The sequence below is a fragment of the Balaenoptera musculus genome, chromosome 9 (genome assembly GCF_009873245.2).
Source record: "Balaenoptera musculus isolate JJ_BM4_2016_0621 chromosome 9, mBalMus1.pri.v3, whole genome shotgun sequence".
In the NCBI taxonomy this organism is placed as follows: Eukaryota; Metazoa; Chordata; class Mammalia; order Artiodactyla; family Balaenopteridae; genus Balaenoptera; species Balaenoptera musculus.
The window spans coordinates 50,724,051-50,739,338 of record NC_045793.1 but is presented as its reverse complement, the minus strand read 5'-3'; the positions used below and the strand labels follow the sequence as shown (position 1 = coordinate 50,739,338).

Sequence of the window (15,288 nt, the reverse complement as noted above, 5' to 3'; positions counted from 1 at the left end):
AAGCAAGACGGTGAGACACGGAGGGAAATAATAATCAGATGGTATCTGTTTTAGTTTTTTGCCTTCTCCACACCCAACTTACAGGCCTGTCCCCAGCCTGAAGCCCCCCACTCTTGGAACCTGGCCACGCTTCCCGAAGGGAGAAGAGGTTAAGTATATTTTGTTTGAGGGTTGACTACTCCTCCTAACACAGCAAAGAAAAGAAAGATAACAAAGTTGTTTCCTTATAAAAATACACTCATCTCCACTTATGCTTAAGCCTTGTCCACCGTGAGGTTAGTTATGAATCCACCTGCACTTTAGTTTGGAAACACAGGAGGTTTCTCTTGGTTTCTGTATTGGAAGTACAGGAAAACGTGTCTATTTGGTTTATGAAATTGTATATTGTTATGGTGGGTCAATAACTGTAGATTTTTGATAAAACCAGTTTCATTCTGTTCAGGATATCCTTGTGACTTTGATGTAAATTCAGATCTTGTTTCATGATTAACAATTTGTTGTTTGGACATGGGATGGTAGGAAAACCCAAAACTGTGCTACTTGAACCTCACCCCCTTCTATTTTCATTTTAAAGAAATCTATAAACCGTGCTTGTTATTCCTTATTTTACCGGTGGAGAACATGTGTAACCCTTTTTCACTCCACTCACATATAGAGCCTAGTTTTGGTCAGTAATTTGCTTGGCAGAGAGGAGACCACCATTAGGTGTACAGACCAAGCTTAGAGATACGAAGGTTGTCCCCTGTTGATTTAAGAAAGGGCTTTTAAGGTATAGAACTGAAAGCACAATACTCAATTGCTCTGTAGCAGGGGTCTGCAAACTACTGTCACCTGTTTTTGTAGATAAAGTTTTACTGGAACACTGCCGTGTTCATTTGATTGCTTACCGTCTGTGGGGACTTTCTTACTACAAATGGCAGATTTGAATAGTTGCAGCAGAGTCCATATGACCTGCAAAGCCTCAAATGTTTACCATTTGGCCCTTCATAGAAAAATAGTGCTGACCTCTGCTCTAGAGTATTCTGTTTGTTTCACAAATGTTTTCTGTTTTATAGAAGAAATATTCCAGGGTGAAAAGTGGAGGCAGGTTTCTCCTGGAGTTTCTGGTTTTGGCAAATCCTACTCTCAAGGTGGTGATGCAGTCATGAAGACACACGTTGAGTCTCTCAGAGGATTCTCGGTAGCTGCCATATTTTCCAGTGGGGGGGTCACCATGTAGCTCCGTCATCTGTGTGTCCCCAACTCTAACCTGAATAACAGGTTTAAGAAATCATCCCTGTTGTTTGGAATGGCTGTGAGATTGACCAATTCTTGTGAGGAAGGTAAGCGGGAGGGAGAATGGATTGCAGTGGGTGACCATGGACGTATGCTGTGGGTTCCCTGGTTGTGGTGGGGAGAGAAAATGCTCCAAGCACAGCCTTGTTGATGGTCACCTGGGGTCAGATCTCCACACTGGTTCCTGTAAGTCTTTCAGTGAGGCAAGAATTCTCCATATCCATTATTTTGACAGGCATAGGGGCTAGCCTGGGGAATTTGGAAATCTAAACAAATAAAAAATTTTACAACCCACCAGGAGGGCATAGTTTATCAGGGGGCAGTTTCTGACTAGTGGCTTCGGTTTGCTAAATTATAGACATCTAACTTTTCTCACAAACCATGCTATTGTGCTATCATTTAATTTCCTTCTCCCCATCAGTAAATGCCATGGCAAGGTCTAGTACCAGATGACATTTTCTATTACGTTATAAAGGTAGCATCTTTTCCTACGTTTGAATCTGCTGTTTATTTTACATGAAGTAAAAATCTTCCATAATTTATGTTTGAGTCATTATTTCTTCTGCTGAATAACAAAAATTCAACCAAGTAGATTTAAAGATCTAATTAGCATTATTGAACGATTCATGAATTGGGCAGCATCCCATCTAGCAAGTAGAGGGGAGCTCCAAAGGGCTGCAGAGAGGGAGAGGTTTTCAAAGGCAAGACAAGCCATAAACAAACAAAAAGATTATTTCTGGCTTAGGTAACCTCCCTATGGGGGACCGAAGGAGTTACCTCATCTTCCTTTGGGGGGATCAAAAGAGTGACCTAATTGGTGCTGACTAGAAAATTTCACATTTTCTAGTTGGGATTACATTCCTGGGGAAGGTTGTAATGGCAGTTTGGTTAGGTATTAAGTCTTGGTTTTAGCACAGGTGTCTCCATTTTGGGCCTGTCATTTCTTTTTTAATACTTCTGATAGAATTATTGTGTTTATTTTTAAATGATTGTTACCTGAAAAAATGTAAAATTAATTTGTGTTCACTGGAAAAATTCAAACAATGTGGAAGTGGATGGAGTGGAAAATGAAAGTCTTCTCCCCTCTAACCCCACCCCCATCCCTCTATCCAGCTTTAAAATATTAAAGCTTGATTGTGTGTTATCTGTGATGTTTTGGAGCCAGTTTAAACTTTCAGTTTCCTATTTGTACAGTTTGACTTGGTCTGTAGCATCTCAGGGTGGCCAATGCCCTGTGAGAACTGTTCAATCCTCCTGCCTTGGGTGGGGGTGGGTGAAAAGCTCAAGTCCTTTGGGGAGAATTAAATTAAGACCCAAAATTTGAACCGTTTGTCCAGCCACACAGTCGTGGAGGCAGCCTCAGGCAACGGGAAGACCTGGGTTGGGAAGCAGACTGGCTTGAGTTCACACTGGACTAATCGAGCTCTCTCCCTCCCTATGTGACTTGGGGCAACCCGCTCCCTCCAACCTTCTGTTTTCTTACCTGTAAAGTGAGGACACTCAAATCTCCCTCACAGAATGCTTGTGAAGTTTACACAAGAAAACGCAGATGTGCTTTGTTGGAGACATTCAGTCAACTGGGAGAAAGAGAATATACAAGTATTATGATGCAAGTGAGGTTAATGCCAGCAGGGACTTGCACAACACGCTGTGTAATGGGGGTGAAGAGCTGGGGCAGGAGCGGGGAAGTGGTTTCTGAGCAGGGGTGGGGAAGAGGAGTGGGAGGTGGCAGGAGGATCTGGAAGGGGTGGAGGCATGGGGTCAAGGACCCACCCAATCAGTGTTTCGGGCGGAATCCCAAGATGGATGTAACCCATGGCCTAGCCTTCAGCCAATGCAGGGATTCCTTCAATAACCCGAACTCTTGAGCTGCTCCTCCTTCCAGCCTCCGCCCCTTTGCACACGCCAGGCCCTCTGCTTAAAATGCCTTTCTCCTGTAGCCTTCCTGGCTAAGTCACACCACCCTTTAGGCCTCAGCTTAAGTGCCACTTTCTCAGTACAGCCTTCCCAGGCGACATTCCCCCACCTCCCTATTTAGTCTCTCTGTTCTTTCAAGAGGCTGTCCTTTCCTTTCCTTTCCTGTCATTTCTACACTATATTTATGAAGTCATCTCCTAAGCTCTGAGTCTGCTCTGCACTCTACTGTATGTTTCACTCCTACTCCAGCACATGGCACATAAATACTGAGTGAGTGAGTGAGTGAATGAATGAATTCCCCCTTCCCCAGCTACGTTTCCAGCCTACCTTTCTAGTCTAATCCCCAGAGAACCTCTCTGTATTAGTTTCCTGTGGCTGCCATAAGAAATTACCACAAACTTTGTGGCTTAAAACAACAGAAATTTATTCTCGTCACCATTCCTGAGGCCAGAAATTTGCAATCAAGGTGTTGGCAGGACTGCGCTCCCTCTGTAGGCGCTAGGAGAGAAGGCTTTCTTGCTCTTCCAGCTTCTGGTGACTCCAGGTGTCCTTGGCTTGTGGCTGCATCACTCCAGTCTCTGCCTCCATCTTCACATGGCCTTCTCCTCTGTGTGTGGATGACTTCTTCTCTTCTGTCTCTTATAAGGACACTTGTCATTGGATTTGGGGCCCACCCATCTGCAAAGACACCTTTTCCAAATAAGATCACCTTCACAGGTTCCAGAGGTTAGGATGCAGACCTACCTTTTTGGCAGCTTCCCACCTTCCATGAACCCTTTCCCTCAGCTGAACGGGCCTGGCCCCCATCTCTGGATTGTCCATCACGCTTTTCCCCCATCCTCTGTGTATGCCACTGTCACACCTCTTCCTCCTCTTTCCGTGAACACTGAAATTCCCCTGTGGGTCCTCCTGCTCGCTCACTCACTCTGGCTGAAAGGACCTTCCTTCCCCTTGGAAGCACAGCCACTGCTCACGGTGTGGCTCGCTCACCTCCTTCGGGAGCTCTTTCCTCTGCCTGCTCTCGGTTCTCCTCCCCGACACCCACCATGTGGGACTGGAGACCAGAACTGGAATTCTTGCTTCCTCGTATTCCCTGCAGTGCCAGGGACGTTCGTGGAGACTCAGGAAATACTTGTGGATGATAATAATCATCTGGAAAGTGGGGTCAGACTTATATTATCAAAATAAAGGCAAATCGTGACCATGCAGCCATAGCCACCTTTCTGTTGTAAAATACATGTGCATGCATAGAGTGAGGGGATTAAAATTTTTTTTTTTTTTGGCAGGGAGTAGGTGTTAAGTCCAACTAGCTAAGTGGGGTTTTAAGGAACAATAGACAATCTTAGGAACCTGCAGGGCCTGGAATCAGCCCAGAGGCTGACTGCACTGACTGGAGGCTCAGAATCAAGGTTCCGATCTTCATCCCTATTGGGGCCACACCGTCTCTTATCTGAACTCTGGAGTAGTTTAAATGTCACAGGAGTGACCTGTCCCTTGAAAGCTTGGGTTGCTGGTGAAACCGTCAGGGCTGTTCTCAGTGGTGGATCTCTGGGCATCTTTTCCATTCTCTTCACCTCACTGCCAACCAGCATCCCCTGCTGCCCCTCGTGGTCCTCTGCTCCCCAACATCTCCAGCCTCCTCTGATTTCCCCAAGGCTCCACCTCCAGCCTGACTCTGCCTGGCCTTCAGTTTGAGGGCCGGTCATCATCTGGCTGTCTTGGCCTTGCCATGTCCTAAACTCCCAATTCCCAGATGGACCGATGTTCACCTTGGTTGGGTCAGCAGGAGACAGGGTGGGGGAGAAGCATAGGTATACTTTTCAGAGACTGTGGGAGGGCAGGCTTTCAAGGGGGATCTGGGTGGGAGGCCCTGAGAGGCATATCTGCTCCTGTATGGAGGTTCCAAATCACTGAGTGTTGGTATCTTATTTTTCAGGTCGATCGTGTCCTGTGTTGAAGATGTTTCCAGAACAGCAGAAAGAGGTATGTCATCAGAAATCCCCAAATAGATAATCCATGTGCTTTGACTCACTACAGGTTAGTTCTTCATTCTCTAACCATAAATCTGTAGAGGAGAGTCAAGATATACCACAGGACATCATAGAAGGGGGCTAATGAAAGAACAAAACAGCTGCCCTCCTGAACCTGCTGACCCCCACTCCCCAGCATCAGTGCAGCCTTCTTGGCCCTACCCAGTACGAAGACCAGGCATGCTTCTTCTTTGTCCCTGTGTTAAACAGTGCTGGGACCACGGTGCCTGCTTCAGGAAATACCTTCTCTGTGAAGGTGGCCAAACTGCAAGTCTCCACACTGCCCTCACTTCTGATACCAATTTCAAGTTTGGAGGTTCCCCAGACCATCTTCAGTTTTGATAATTCACAAGAAAGACTCACAGAACTCACTGAGAGCAGTTATACTCACCGTTATGGTTTATTACAGGGAAAGGATACCAGTTGGAACCAGCTGAAGGAAGAGATGCAGAGGGCCAAGTTGGGAAGGGGCCCAAACGCAGAGCTACTGCTTATTCTCTCCACAAGGAGTCAGTGTGTGATAATTTCCACAGGGGAGCTCCCCTGTGCCCTTGGTGTCCAGAGTTTTTATTGGGGCTCATCCTGCCTGCATGGCCGACCTTTTTGTCCGCTTCTCCTGGGATCAGGCTAGTACCATTAGTCTCTAGTTCCTCCAGAGGTCACAGCTGATAGAGCGTGGCCCTAAGCCTCCATCATATTCACATTGTTAGACTGTCCAGTGGCCAAAGCCCAGGCAAACAAAGATACTCTTGTCAGGCAAGACATTCCAGGGGCCTAGAGATCACCTCCCAGAAGCCAAGGGCAGAGGCCAGGCCTCCTTTCAGGTAAGCTGAATGCTTCACTACACACCTGTATTGGCCTGAGAGTGGAGCTGTGCTGACAGCCGGCACTATTCCAAAGGCACATTTTAAAAATTGTTCTCGGCGGGAGAAAGCTACCCATGAAAGCAACAAAGACTTTTTTCCAATGAGAAGCTTTTTCTTTCTTTTTTTTTTTTTTTTGCTTGGTTGGTTTAATCATGATTTTTAAAGATCATTTCAGTTAATAAAACCTAGACACAAACTTTAACCAACTGCATAAAGAAAGCATTATATTGACCTTGCAAAGTCCTTTATTATAATTAATTATATAATATTATAACATTAAGCAGTTTTAAACTGGAAAGTCCTTCAATTGAAAAGGAAAATACCATTAAGGAGAAAGAGGTATAATGCCCAGAAATTTACTTGAGCCTCTGTCAGCAAGAAATAAGCACAGCAAGGCGAGATTCTGGATGTGCCGTAACATACTCCTGTTCATCACATACCAATTCATTTTCTGTGTGTGGCCAGAATTTCTTGGTTTCTCTCATGTTGCTCTTAGAACAAAGTCCAAACTCCTAAATGTGGTTTCTAAGGCCCTGTATGATCTGACCCTACTTCTTTCCCCAGGCTCGTCTCCTGCTCCTCCCTCCGCCCACTGCCCTTCTCACGCCGTATTTTGGAAACTTGATTGCTCTGTGTGCCCTGGGCCCCTGGGGTTTCACAGATGTTTTTCCCACTGCCTGGAATAATCTCTCTCCCCAGCCTTCACACCACCTTGACAGGCTGACGACTTCTTATCTTTCAGGCCTCAGCTTAGAAGTCAAGGAGAGGCTTTCCTAAAGCCTCAGTTATCAAGATATTTTTATCTCAGCAGCTACCGCATCAGCACCCTGTAGTTAATGCCAGTTAGAAGTGGAGGAGGTTTTGGCTGAGCCTTTAAATATCCTGGTGGCTGGTGGTTGTTTAGTGGAAAATAATTCAAGTCCCACCTAACTGCATATGTAAGAGCTGAATGCAATATCACTGATTGTTCTAGAATCTAGACCAGGGGGCAGCGTGTGTGTAAGCCCTTTGCGCTTGGTGCCCACAGGAGACATTGCTAATTAATCGTAAGGTTGACATGTCAATTGAGACCTAGTTACCATCCTTGTTCAAGATGCAAACGGCCCAGGACTGACATCTTGGTTCTACCTAAGCTGGTAGTGCCAGCTTAGGAGTTTGGTAAAATTTTTTTTTTAAAGATGGGGTGGGTAGAGTGGGGAGTCGATTGCAGTCTCTCTTGTTAAAATAGCTTTATTACCGCAATAAATCTAGAGAGAGGAGAACAGGGAGGGAGAGGCTCCCTTGTTAGCTAAACATGTTCCATTTGCACATTGGTTTGAACTCCCACGAGAGCAGTATCCGTGCTGATGGATCTTCCCTGTAAAAAGGCCTTGGCATTGGGCCATTGTGAAATTAAAATGAATTCAGATTCATTCATGCATGCAGCTTTAATTTACAATTAAAATATTATGGTTACATATTTTAATAAGAATAATTAGGTGGACCCAACTGAATCAACTCTTCTGTTTAATGAGACAGAACTCAGAACCCTAATGAAAAGGCAGGTGGCTGTGACAGGAAACGCGTTTCAGACGGCGTCCTGTGTGGAGCCAGGCGTTTTCGTTCTCTTTATATTCTAACACCCAGAATGAACAGGTTGATTTTCCTGCATCACTAAGGACCTTTGGCTTCAGTCACATTGAGCTCATCTTATGTGGTATGTAAATAAGCAGTTTACACTCTTTCATGGAGTCTGACATTCTAGCCTCTCCAAGGAACTGTGTTTGTGTCTCTGCCCAGGGCTTGCTTGGTGGAAGTGGGATAGTCCTTCATATGTGATGTGACTGGAAGGGTGGGCTGAAACCTCTTTTCTGTGTGTGTGTGTGTGTGTGTGTGTGTGTGTGTGTGTGTGTGTGTGTGTGTGTGTGTGTATCTCCCCAACTCTCCTGGATCATGATGGCTGAATTCTACCTTTAGAGATTCATACCTTTTGTATAAGAGTTTTTTCTCCTTCAAAATTTACATGCTTTATATTGGATATAATGGCAATTAGCATTTATTGACACTTGAGTGACAGTAAATCCAAAGCTCCGTGGCAGGAGATCCCTTGAGTGGAGCAGACCCAAGTGGGCCCGGGACAGTTCCAGGCACCATGAGGACCCTGCCACACAGGGCCCTACAGGGAGAGGTGGGAAGGATGTGCTGCTGTTTTGGATGTGTTGGCTCTAAGCTTAACATTTAAGTGTTCAAGATACACTTACACTGATTGATGGTAACATTTTGGGCTTGCTCTAGGAAAGCATGGTTTTAATATTGATTTCTGATTGGAAACTGACTGAGCTGGAACCAGTGAATAACGTTAAAGAATATCCCATAAGCAAGACCTCCACCTGGTGTCCTGCGATGCTGGGGACTTTGAAGGGAAGTGACAAGACAAGACCCTTTCCCAATCCCCAAAACTCAATTTTTCTTCCTTCCTCCTTTCCTCCCTGCCTATGTGACGTGATGTAATAATAGGGAAAACTGGGTATGGGATATATGGGAATTCTCTACTGTCTTTGAACAATTTTTCTGTATTTTTAAAACTGCTCTAAAACAGTTAGTTTTAAAACAGATAACATTGAATTATATGTGCTCACACATAAAGATTTCTAAAAGACTGTGCAATGAATAAACCAAGGTACAAAACAGTATTTACAGTGTGCTCCCATTTGCATTAAAAATTATATATACATGTATATATACAAACATATATATACATGTATGTGCCAATTATGTGTATAATAGAAAAAGTATATAAAAGTCCTAGATAGGCTGACAGGAAACTGGAAGTCCAGTAGGAGGGGGACTTCATTTTCATGGTGTTCTCATCTGTGCTTGAAATGATCTCTTTCTCTTTCTTTAACCACATACGTATTTTATTTTTATAATAATGAAAAAATCTAATTTTTCAAATGTGGATAAGTATTAGGATGTCATTATGTTAACGGTGTCAGTACCTGTTGAACTCATGGTTAATGCTTTCAGATTCATGTTTCTGACTTAGTTTCGCTTTCAAGTGCCACATGTGTCTCTTTTCATAAAGCAGTCCCCTTGAGATGACCTCTTCCCTTCTTCCCTTCCTCCCTTCCTTCTCTTCCTTTACTGGTTTTAACTTTTCATTATAAATTTTAAACATACACAAATAGAGAGACTAATATAATGAGCCCTTATGTACCTGAGGGTTCAAGAGTTAACATGTTATTAATTCATGACCAAGCTATTGCCCCACTGCCACCCATTCCCTCCTGCTACCACACAGTGAATTATCTGAAACGAATTTTAGGCATAGTGTAATTTCATCTGTCAATATTTTAGTATGCATTTATAACAAATGACCCTTCTTAGAAACAAACCACATTATCACACCTTAAATAATTAACATTAATTCCTTCATATCATCAAATATTCAGTCAGTGTTCAAGTCTCCCTGATGATGTTGAAAAAAAAATTGTATATTTGGTTGTTCTAATCATGATCCAAATAAGAACTACACATTGCATTTGGTTAATATATTGCTTAAAACCTCTCATTCTGCCCATTTTCCCCCTTGTGCAATTTATTTGTTGAAGAAACTGCATCTTTTGACCTATAGATGTTTTCACATTCTGGATTTTGTTGATCGTGTCCTTGTGGTGTAGTTTAACACAGGTTGGCAGTTATTTCTTGTTGTAAAAGATGAGTTTTTTCCACTAATGTATTATGAAATACCAAAAGGTAACTCTCCTTAATTCTGGACACTGCTTGTGTAAAGAAACTCGTAACATCATGAATTATTATAAGTCATGTAAAAGGCAGGCCTAGTTGAATTTCATTCACAGCTATTTATCCCGACGTAATAAAAGCTTTCTTAAAAGTCATCGTTCAAAACTGCCAGAGAACGGCATTTAAACACACTCAAAGCTATAAAGTGACAAGTAACATTCCTTGGAGTATGTCTTTTAGGTTATTTGTCATAAATATTATTAGGAAATAAAGGAAGGTTACTTGATACATTCCTTCTGCCTTTCAAGCATGTTATTTGTAAAGAATGTATAGTGTGTTAAAGGGGCTAAATTTTAGTTTTGAGATTGTTATGTGGGAGTCCTGGATAGAACCTTGGCGAATAAGACATTGGTTAAATGTCAGTGCCTCGCACTGAACCAGGACTCAATACATTTTAATTGAATGAATGAGTCTCCAGTTCAAATACATAAACATATAAAATGTATATATACTTTGGAATAGGATAAAAATGGCCTGAGAAAGTGAGCACAAAATGAAACAAGTTTTCATTTTTGTGGTAGAAGATTCTCATCAAGGCTATGAAAAACTAATACTAACACCTAGAGATTCTTTGTTTGTTAGCTTTTGTCTGTACTCATCTTTTTGTAATAAGAATAAATATTTTTACAGTTAGCACACAGTTATGTTTACTGTACTATAAAAATAGTAGAAACTGTGATAGGTATGTAGTGACATATCATTGTGGTGTTAATTTACATTTCCCTAATGGCTAATGATGTTGAACATCTTTTCATGTGCTTGTTTGCCATCTGTATGTCTTCCTTAGTGAAATGCCTCTTTATGTGTTTTGCCTATTTTCTAATTGAATTCTTTGTTTTTTTTACATGTTGAGTTTTGAGAGTTCTTTATGTATTCTAGCTACAAGTCCTTGGAGGGATGAGTGATTTGCAGATATTTTCCAGCCTGTAATTTTTCTTTTCAACCTCTTCACAGGAGGTGCAGAGCAAAGGTTTTTAGGTTTGGCGAGGTCTAATTTAGCTCTCTTTCCTTACGTGGATTATCATTTTGGTGTCAAGTCTAAGAACTCTGTCTAATCATAGGTCACAAAGATTTTCTCCTATGTTTTTTTCTAAAAGTTTTATGGTTTTATGTTTCCATTTAAATCTACGGTCCATTTTGAGTTAATTTTTACGTAAGGGGCAAAGTTCAGGTCAAGGTTCATCTTTTGGCCTGGGGATGTCCAGTTGGTCCAGAACCACTTGTTGAAAAGGCTATCTCTCCTCCATTGAATTGTTTTTACACCCTTGTCTAAAATCAGTTGGGCATATTTGCATAAGTCTATTTCTGGGTTTTCTGTTCTGTTCCATTGACCTGTGCCCCTCTACCCGTACCACACTATCCTGATTACTATAGCTGTATAGTAAGCCTTAACATCAGGAAGAAGGATTCCTCCCACTTTATTCTCTTTCAGAATTATTTTGACTATTCTAGGGTCTTTTCCTTTCCATGTAAATTTTAGAATAAGGTCAGCTGTGTCTTCAAAAAATCTTGCTGGGATTTTTACAGGAATTGCATTAAACTTATAGATCAATTTGGGGAGAATTTATCTCTTTACTGTGTTGACTCTTCCAATACATGAACACAGTATAGAATATACTTACACAGATATATACAAAGAAGTATATACTTCTTCGATTTCTTTCAATAGCATCTTATAGTTTTCAGCATACAGAACCTGTACATCCTTTGTTTTTGAATCTTCTTTATAATCAATTGGTTAATTCTCAAACATTTCATGAGCACTTACTAATGAGTGCCAATACTGTGCTTGGTGCTAGAAATATAAAAATGAAATACAAGGCCTTTGAGAAGCTAGTGGGACAGAGTTTCAGAAGAACATGTTGTTTGAACTGATGTTTTAGCTAATAGCAAAGAAAATAATTTTTTCCCCTCCAAAATAATGCACTTATGTGACATTGGAAATATAGTGAAATCGGAGATGTATTATTTATTGTTAAAGAACCACCCAGTAGAACATGTTTGAGAGCACAGGCTTTGGAGCAAGGCAGAACAGAGTTTGAAACCTAGCTCAGCCTGTTGGCCATTTGACTTTGGGCCAGTTGCTTAAGCTTAAGAAGCCTTATTTTTCTTATCTGTAAAAAGGGGGTGATAATATTACTGACCTCTTAGGATTGTCATAAAGATGAAAGGAAAACATGTATAAAACACTTAACCACAGTGCCTGGCACATGCACATGCCTTGTTCAGTATGGTTATTTTTATTGTTGATTTATTCTCATATATCAGGGCTAAGGAAAAAAAGACGAGGTAGATGGATAAATGGATAAAGGTTGAACCTGGGGTGGGAGTTGGGGAGGGAAGGGGGTACATTGAAATTGAAGAGTGATTATTATAAGACAACACAGGAATTCGATTTTCAAAGAGTGCAGTTCTCTTTCTTCAGAACTTTGTTTTCACATGGAGAACAGTTAGCTTGACAGGGATCAGTTAGCTTAAATTTTTAATTCTCCTTGGCCTGACTTCTTCCTTCATACTAGATATAATCATTAGGCCCAAGAAGTCATTAAAGTGTTTAATAAGGTTATTAAATTGACTAACTGCTGCTACTGAAGCAATTTTCATAGGAAATCCATATGATTCTAGTTATGGAACTTGGAGCTGTCCTCTGCGGCTGACAGGCTGTCAACATTCCTTTGAAGGATGGTGGGCAGCGTCATGAGGGATGCGTCTAATTAAGAGATTATAGGTGAACCTTGGCTTCCTGGGTGTGCTATTCATAGCTGGAAGTATCGCGAAACTTCACTAATTCCTACTAATTGCAGATTGGGGGAGGGGGGCCCATCTGAATTATAGAATATTTTAAAATAAATGTACTTTTATTACTTTCAAGTACATATTTTAACTCCAACTATGCGAACAAATTGTTGTCTGGTACAAGTCTTAGGGGACTCAAGTTATTGGCGCTCTCAGAATGATTTTCAATTATTTCTATGTAAATAGGTGCTTCTGGAGTTCTTTAGGGTGCTTGAAAACAGTTGATTCTCATAGATCTTAAGCATTGCTCTTGTAGCCATGTGCTGTTAATTGGCACACCCTGAGAGGAAGGGGTTTGTTAAATTAAGATAAACTTTAGACCAGCTGCTAAATAACTTACCATTAATTCGTGGAGTCCAAGAACCCAGGTGGATGAGGTTTTTATTTCAGTTGAAGTTTGATCTCATCTTTTTTTTTTCCTGAAGCCAGTTCATTTATTCCTGCAGGCATGCATTTATTCATTAAATGATATTAACGGACTGCATTGGTTGTACCAGGCACTCAAGTCATGCTGGACAGCCTAAGCTACCCTAAAGGAGCTTAGCATCTAGTGGAGGAGGCCTGCAGGTAATTACAGTGCAGTAAGGCATGGTGAAGAGGGAGGATGCCCAAGGTATGCCCAGAGGCAGTAGGGGCTCGGAGTAGAGTCAAATTAATCAGACTGGGTGAATCTGAGGATTTCCAGAGGAATTCCAGAAGAATTTCTGGAGACTGAGTTACATTTTGAAAATGGATTGGAGTTAGCAGAACATAAAAGAAAGAACCAGATGATGGCGATGAAAGAAAAAGCAGAAACTGGAGTGAGGACAGCAGTGCAGGCAGAGAGAACAGCATGTTCAAAGGCATGCAGGTGTGAAATTGCATGTTGTGTATGGGGATGTAAGCTTCGCCTTTGGAGATAAGGAGAGTGAAAATCATGAAAGGCTATATTGTGCTAACTACAGAGTTTGAACTTGATCTTGAAGGTTATGGGGCAGGTTTTGTAGGATTTTCAGCGGGAAAAGGACATCATCAGATGTGTGCTTTGGAACCATTCTTGTTTTAGTGTGGGGGATGAATTACGGGCCCAGATATCAATTAGCAGCCCTTGCATTAATGTTGGGCAAGCAGTCCTTGGGTCAAAGCACTCACAGAGGGAATAGAGTTGTGGGTGGATCAAAGAAGGGTGAATCTGGAGGACGTGGTCAGTGAGTCAAATAGAGAAGTCTGGGGACTCTGGGTTTCTGGCTGGGGTTGCTGGGGATGAGATGCGGAGGAGGATGTGGGAAGGGTGTGGACTCTCTGTGCTCGTGGGATTTCCCAGTGAGCTGTCTAGGCAGGAGGCTGGGTATGTGGGGAGATGCCTGGGCTGGGATGGAGAGAGAATCATCAGCTCATGCTGAGCACTTGAAATCATATGTTTGGATGAGGTCGTCCTGGAATCCTAACAGGGTGTGAAGAACAGCAGCCTGGGATGGCTCTCAGGGCAACAGCAACGTTGAAGGGAACGAGAAGGAAGAAAGTTCGCCATTTAGCACTTCAACCAAGTTAAAGATTTTCAGGATTGAAAAAGCATTTGGAGCCTTAGCACCACAGTTAATTTTGAGTGTTCATTTAAAGTGCATTGCTGTGTTCTTAGGAGATTCTTTTTCCAGCATGGCTTTAGAATATGTTTTCAACATATCTTTCCTACATAAAGATTAGTCATAATGAGTAATAATAATGGTACAATCCAAGAATTACAGTCCACTAAGATGAGGAAAGTAGATTCTTTACTGTAGAATCTACAGTATTCATTATGGTGTTCATTCCTTTTACAAATATTATGAGGGGCCTGCTCCAAGCAAGTTCTGTGAAATCTTTAGGTCACTCTGCCTTTCCCTGAAAAATTACAGTATTAAAGTATTTGCAACTAGGTTCTTAAATTAATAAATTTTTACTTAAAAAAAGATATACATCTGGATTAGCTTTTCTGAATTGCTTATTGCCAAGGTCTATGGGAAGACCTCTGTGCTTTGGGTTTATAAGCATTTTCCTTTCTATGTAATAATAGTTGACTTTCATGTAGCACTTAATGAAAATTTTCCCAGTGCTCTCACAGGTATTTTTAAATTTGATCCTCCTAACCAACAGCTGAGATGGGCTGGACAGGCATCATTCCTATTTTCCTGATGTAGAAACGGAGGCTCAGTGAATAATTTCATAATTTAGGAAGTAAGTGAACCAGAATTTACCCGTGGTCTTGTGACCACAATTTCAATGCTCTTTCCATGAAAAGGGACATGTTACCAAAAGTGTAGATGTAAGTAGTTAGGCAGTAGCGAACAAATACGGGGAGAAAAGTCCTGATTTTTTTGAGAACTATTTGTCATTACTACCATCTTCAATTAATAATATGTTGAGTGTTCAAGGGGTCTGTGATGCTGTGGTAACTGTGGATTTTATAATTTTAGTTCAGAAACCTTTTTTTAAATGACAGGTTTGTAGAAAATTGACAAATGCATTTCTTTGTGTTTTCATTTTTGTTTAACCTGAGTGGAGGCCCACTATTTCAGTAACAGGTGCATATCTTCTACTGTTAATATGGAACATTGAGCTGTTGAAAATATTTAATTTCCCCTGTGGGATATTCAAGAACTTCT

General features: G+C 41.6%; 1 protein-coding gene across 2 annotated transcripts in view; it reads left to right on the top strand.

Annotated features, from left to right (window-relative positions):
• SNX10 (sorting nexin 10) overlaps positions 1 to 15,288 on the top strand; it is a 76,227-nt gene that overhangs the window by 44,930 nt on the left and 16,009 nt on the right. For both annotated transcript variants that reach the window (XM_036864323.1, XM_036864321.1), the window contains exon 2: positions 5,129 to 5,175. In XM_036864323.1, the coding sequence (XP_036720218.1) occupies positions 5,152 to 5,175 (24 nt within the window). In that variant the 5' untranslated portion in view covers positions 5,129 to 5,151. The remainder of the gene's footprint in view (positions 1 to 5,128; positions 5,176 to 15,288) is intronic.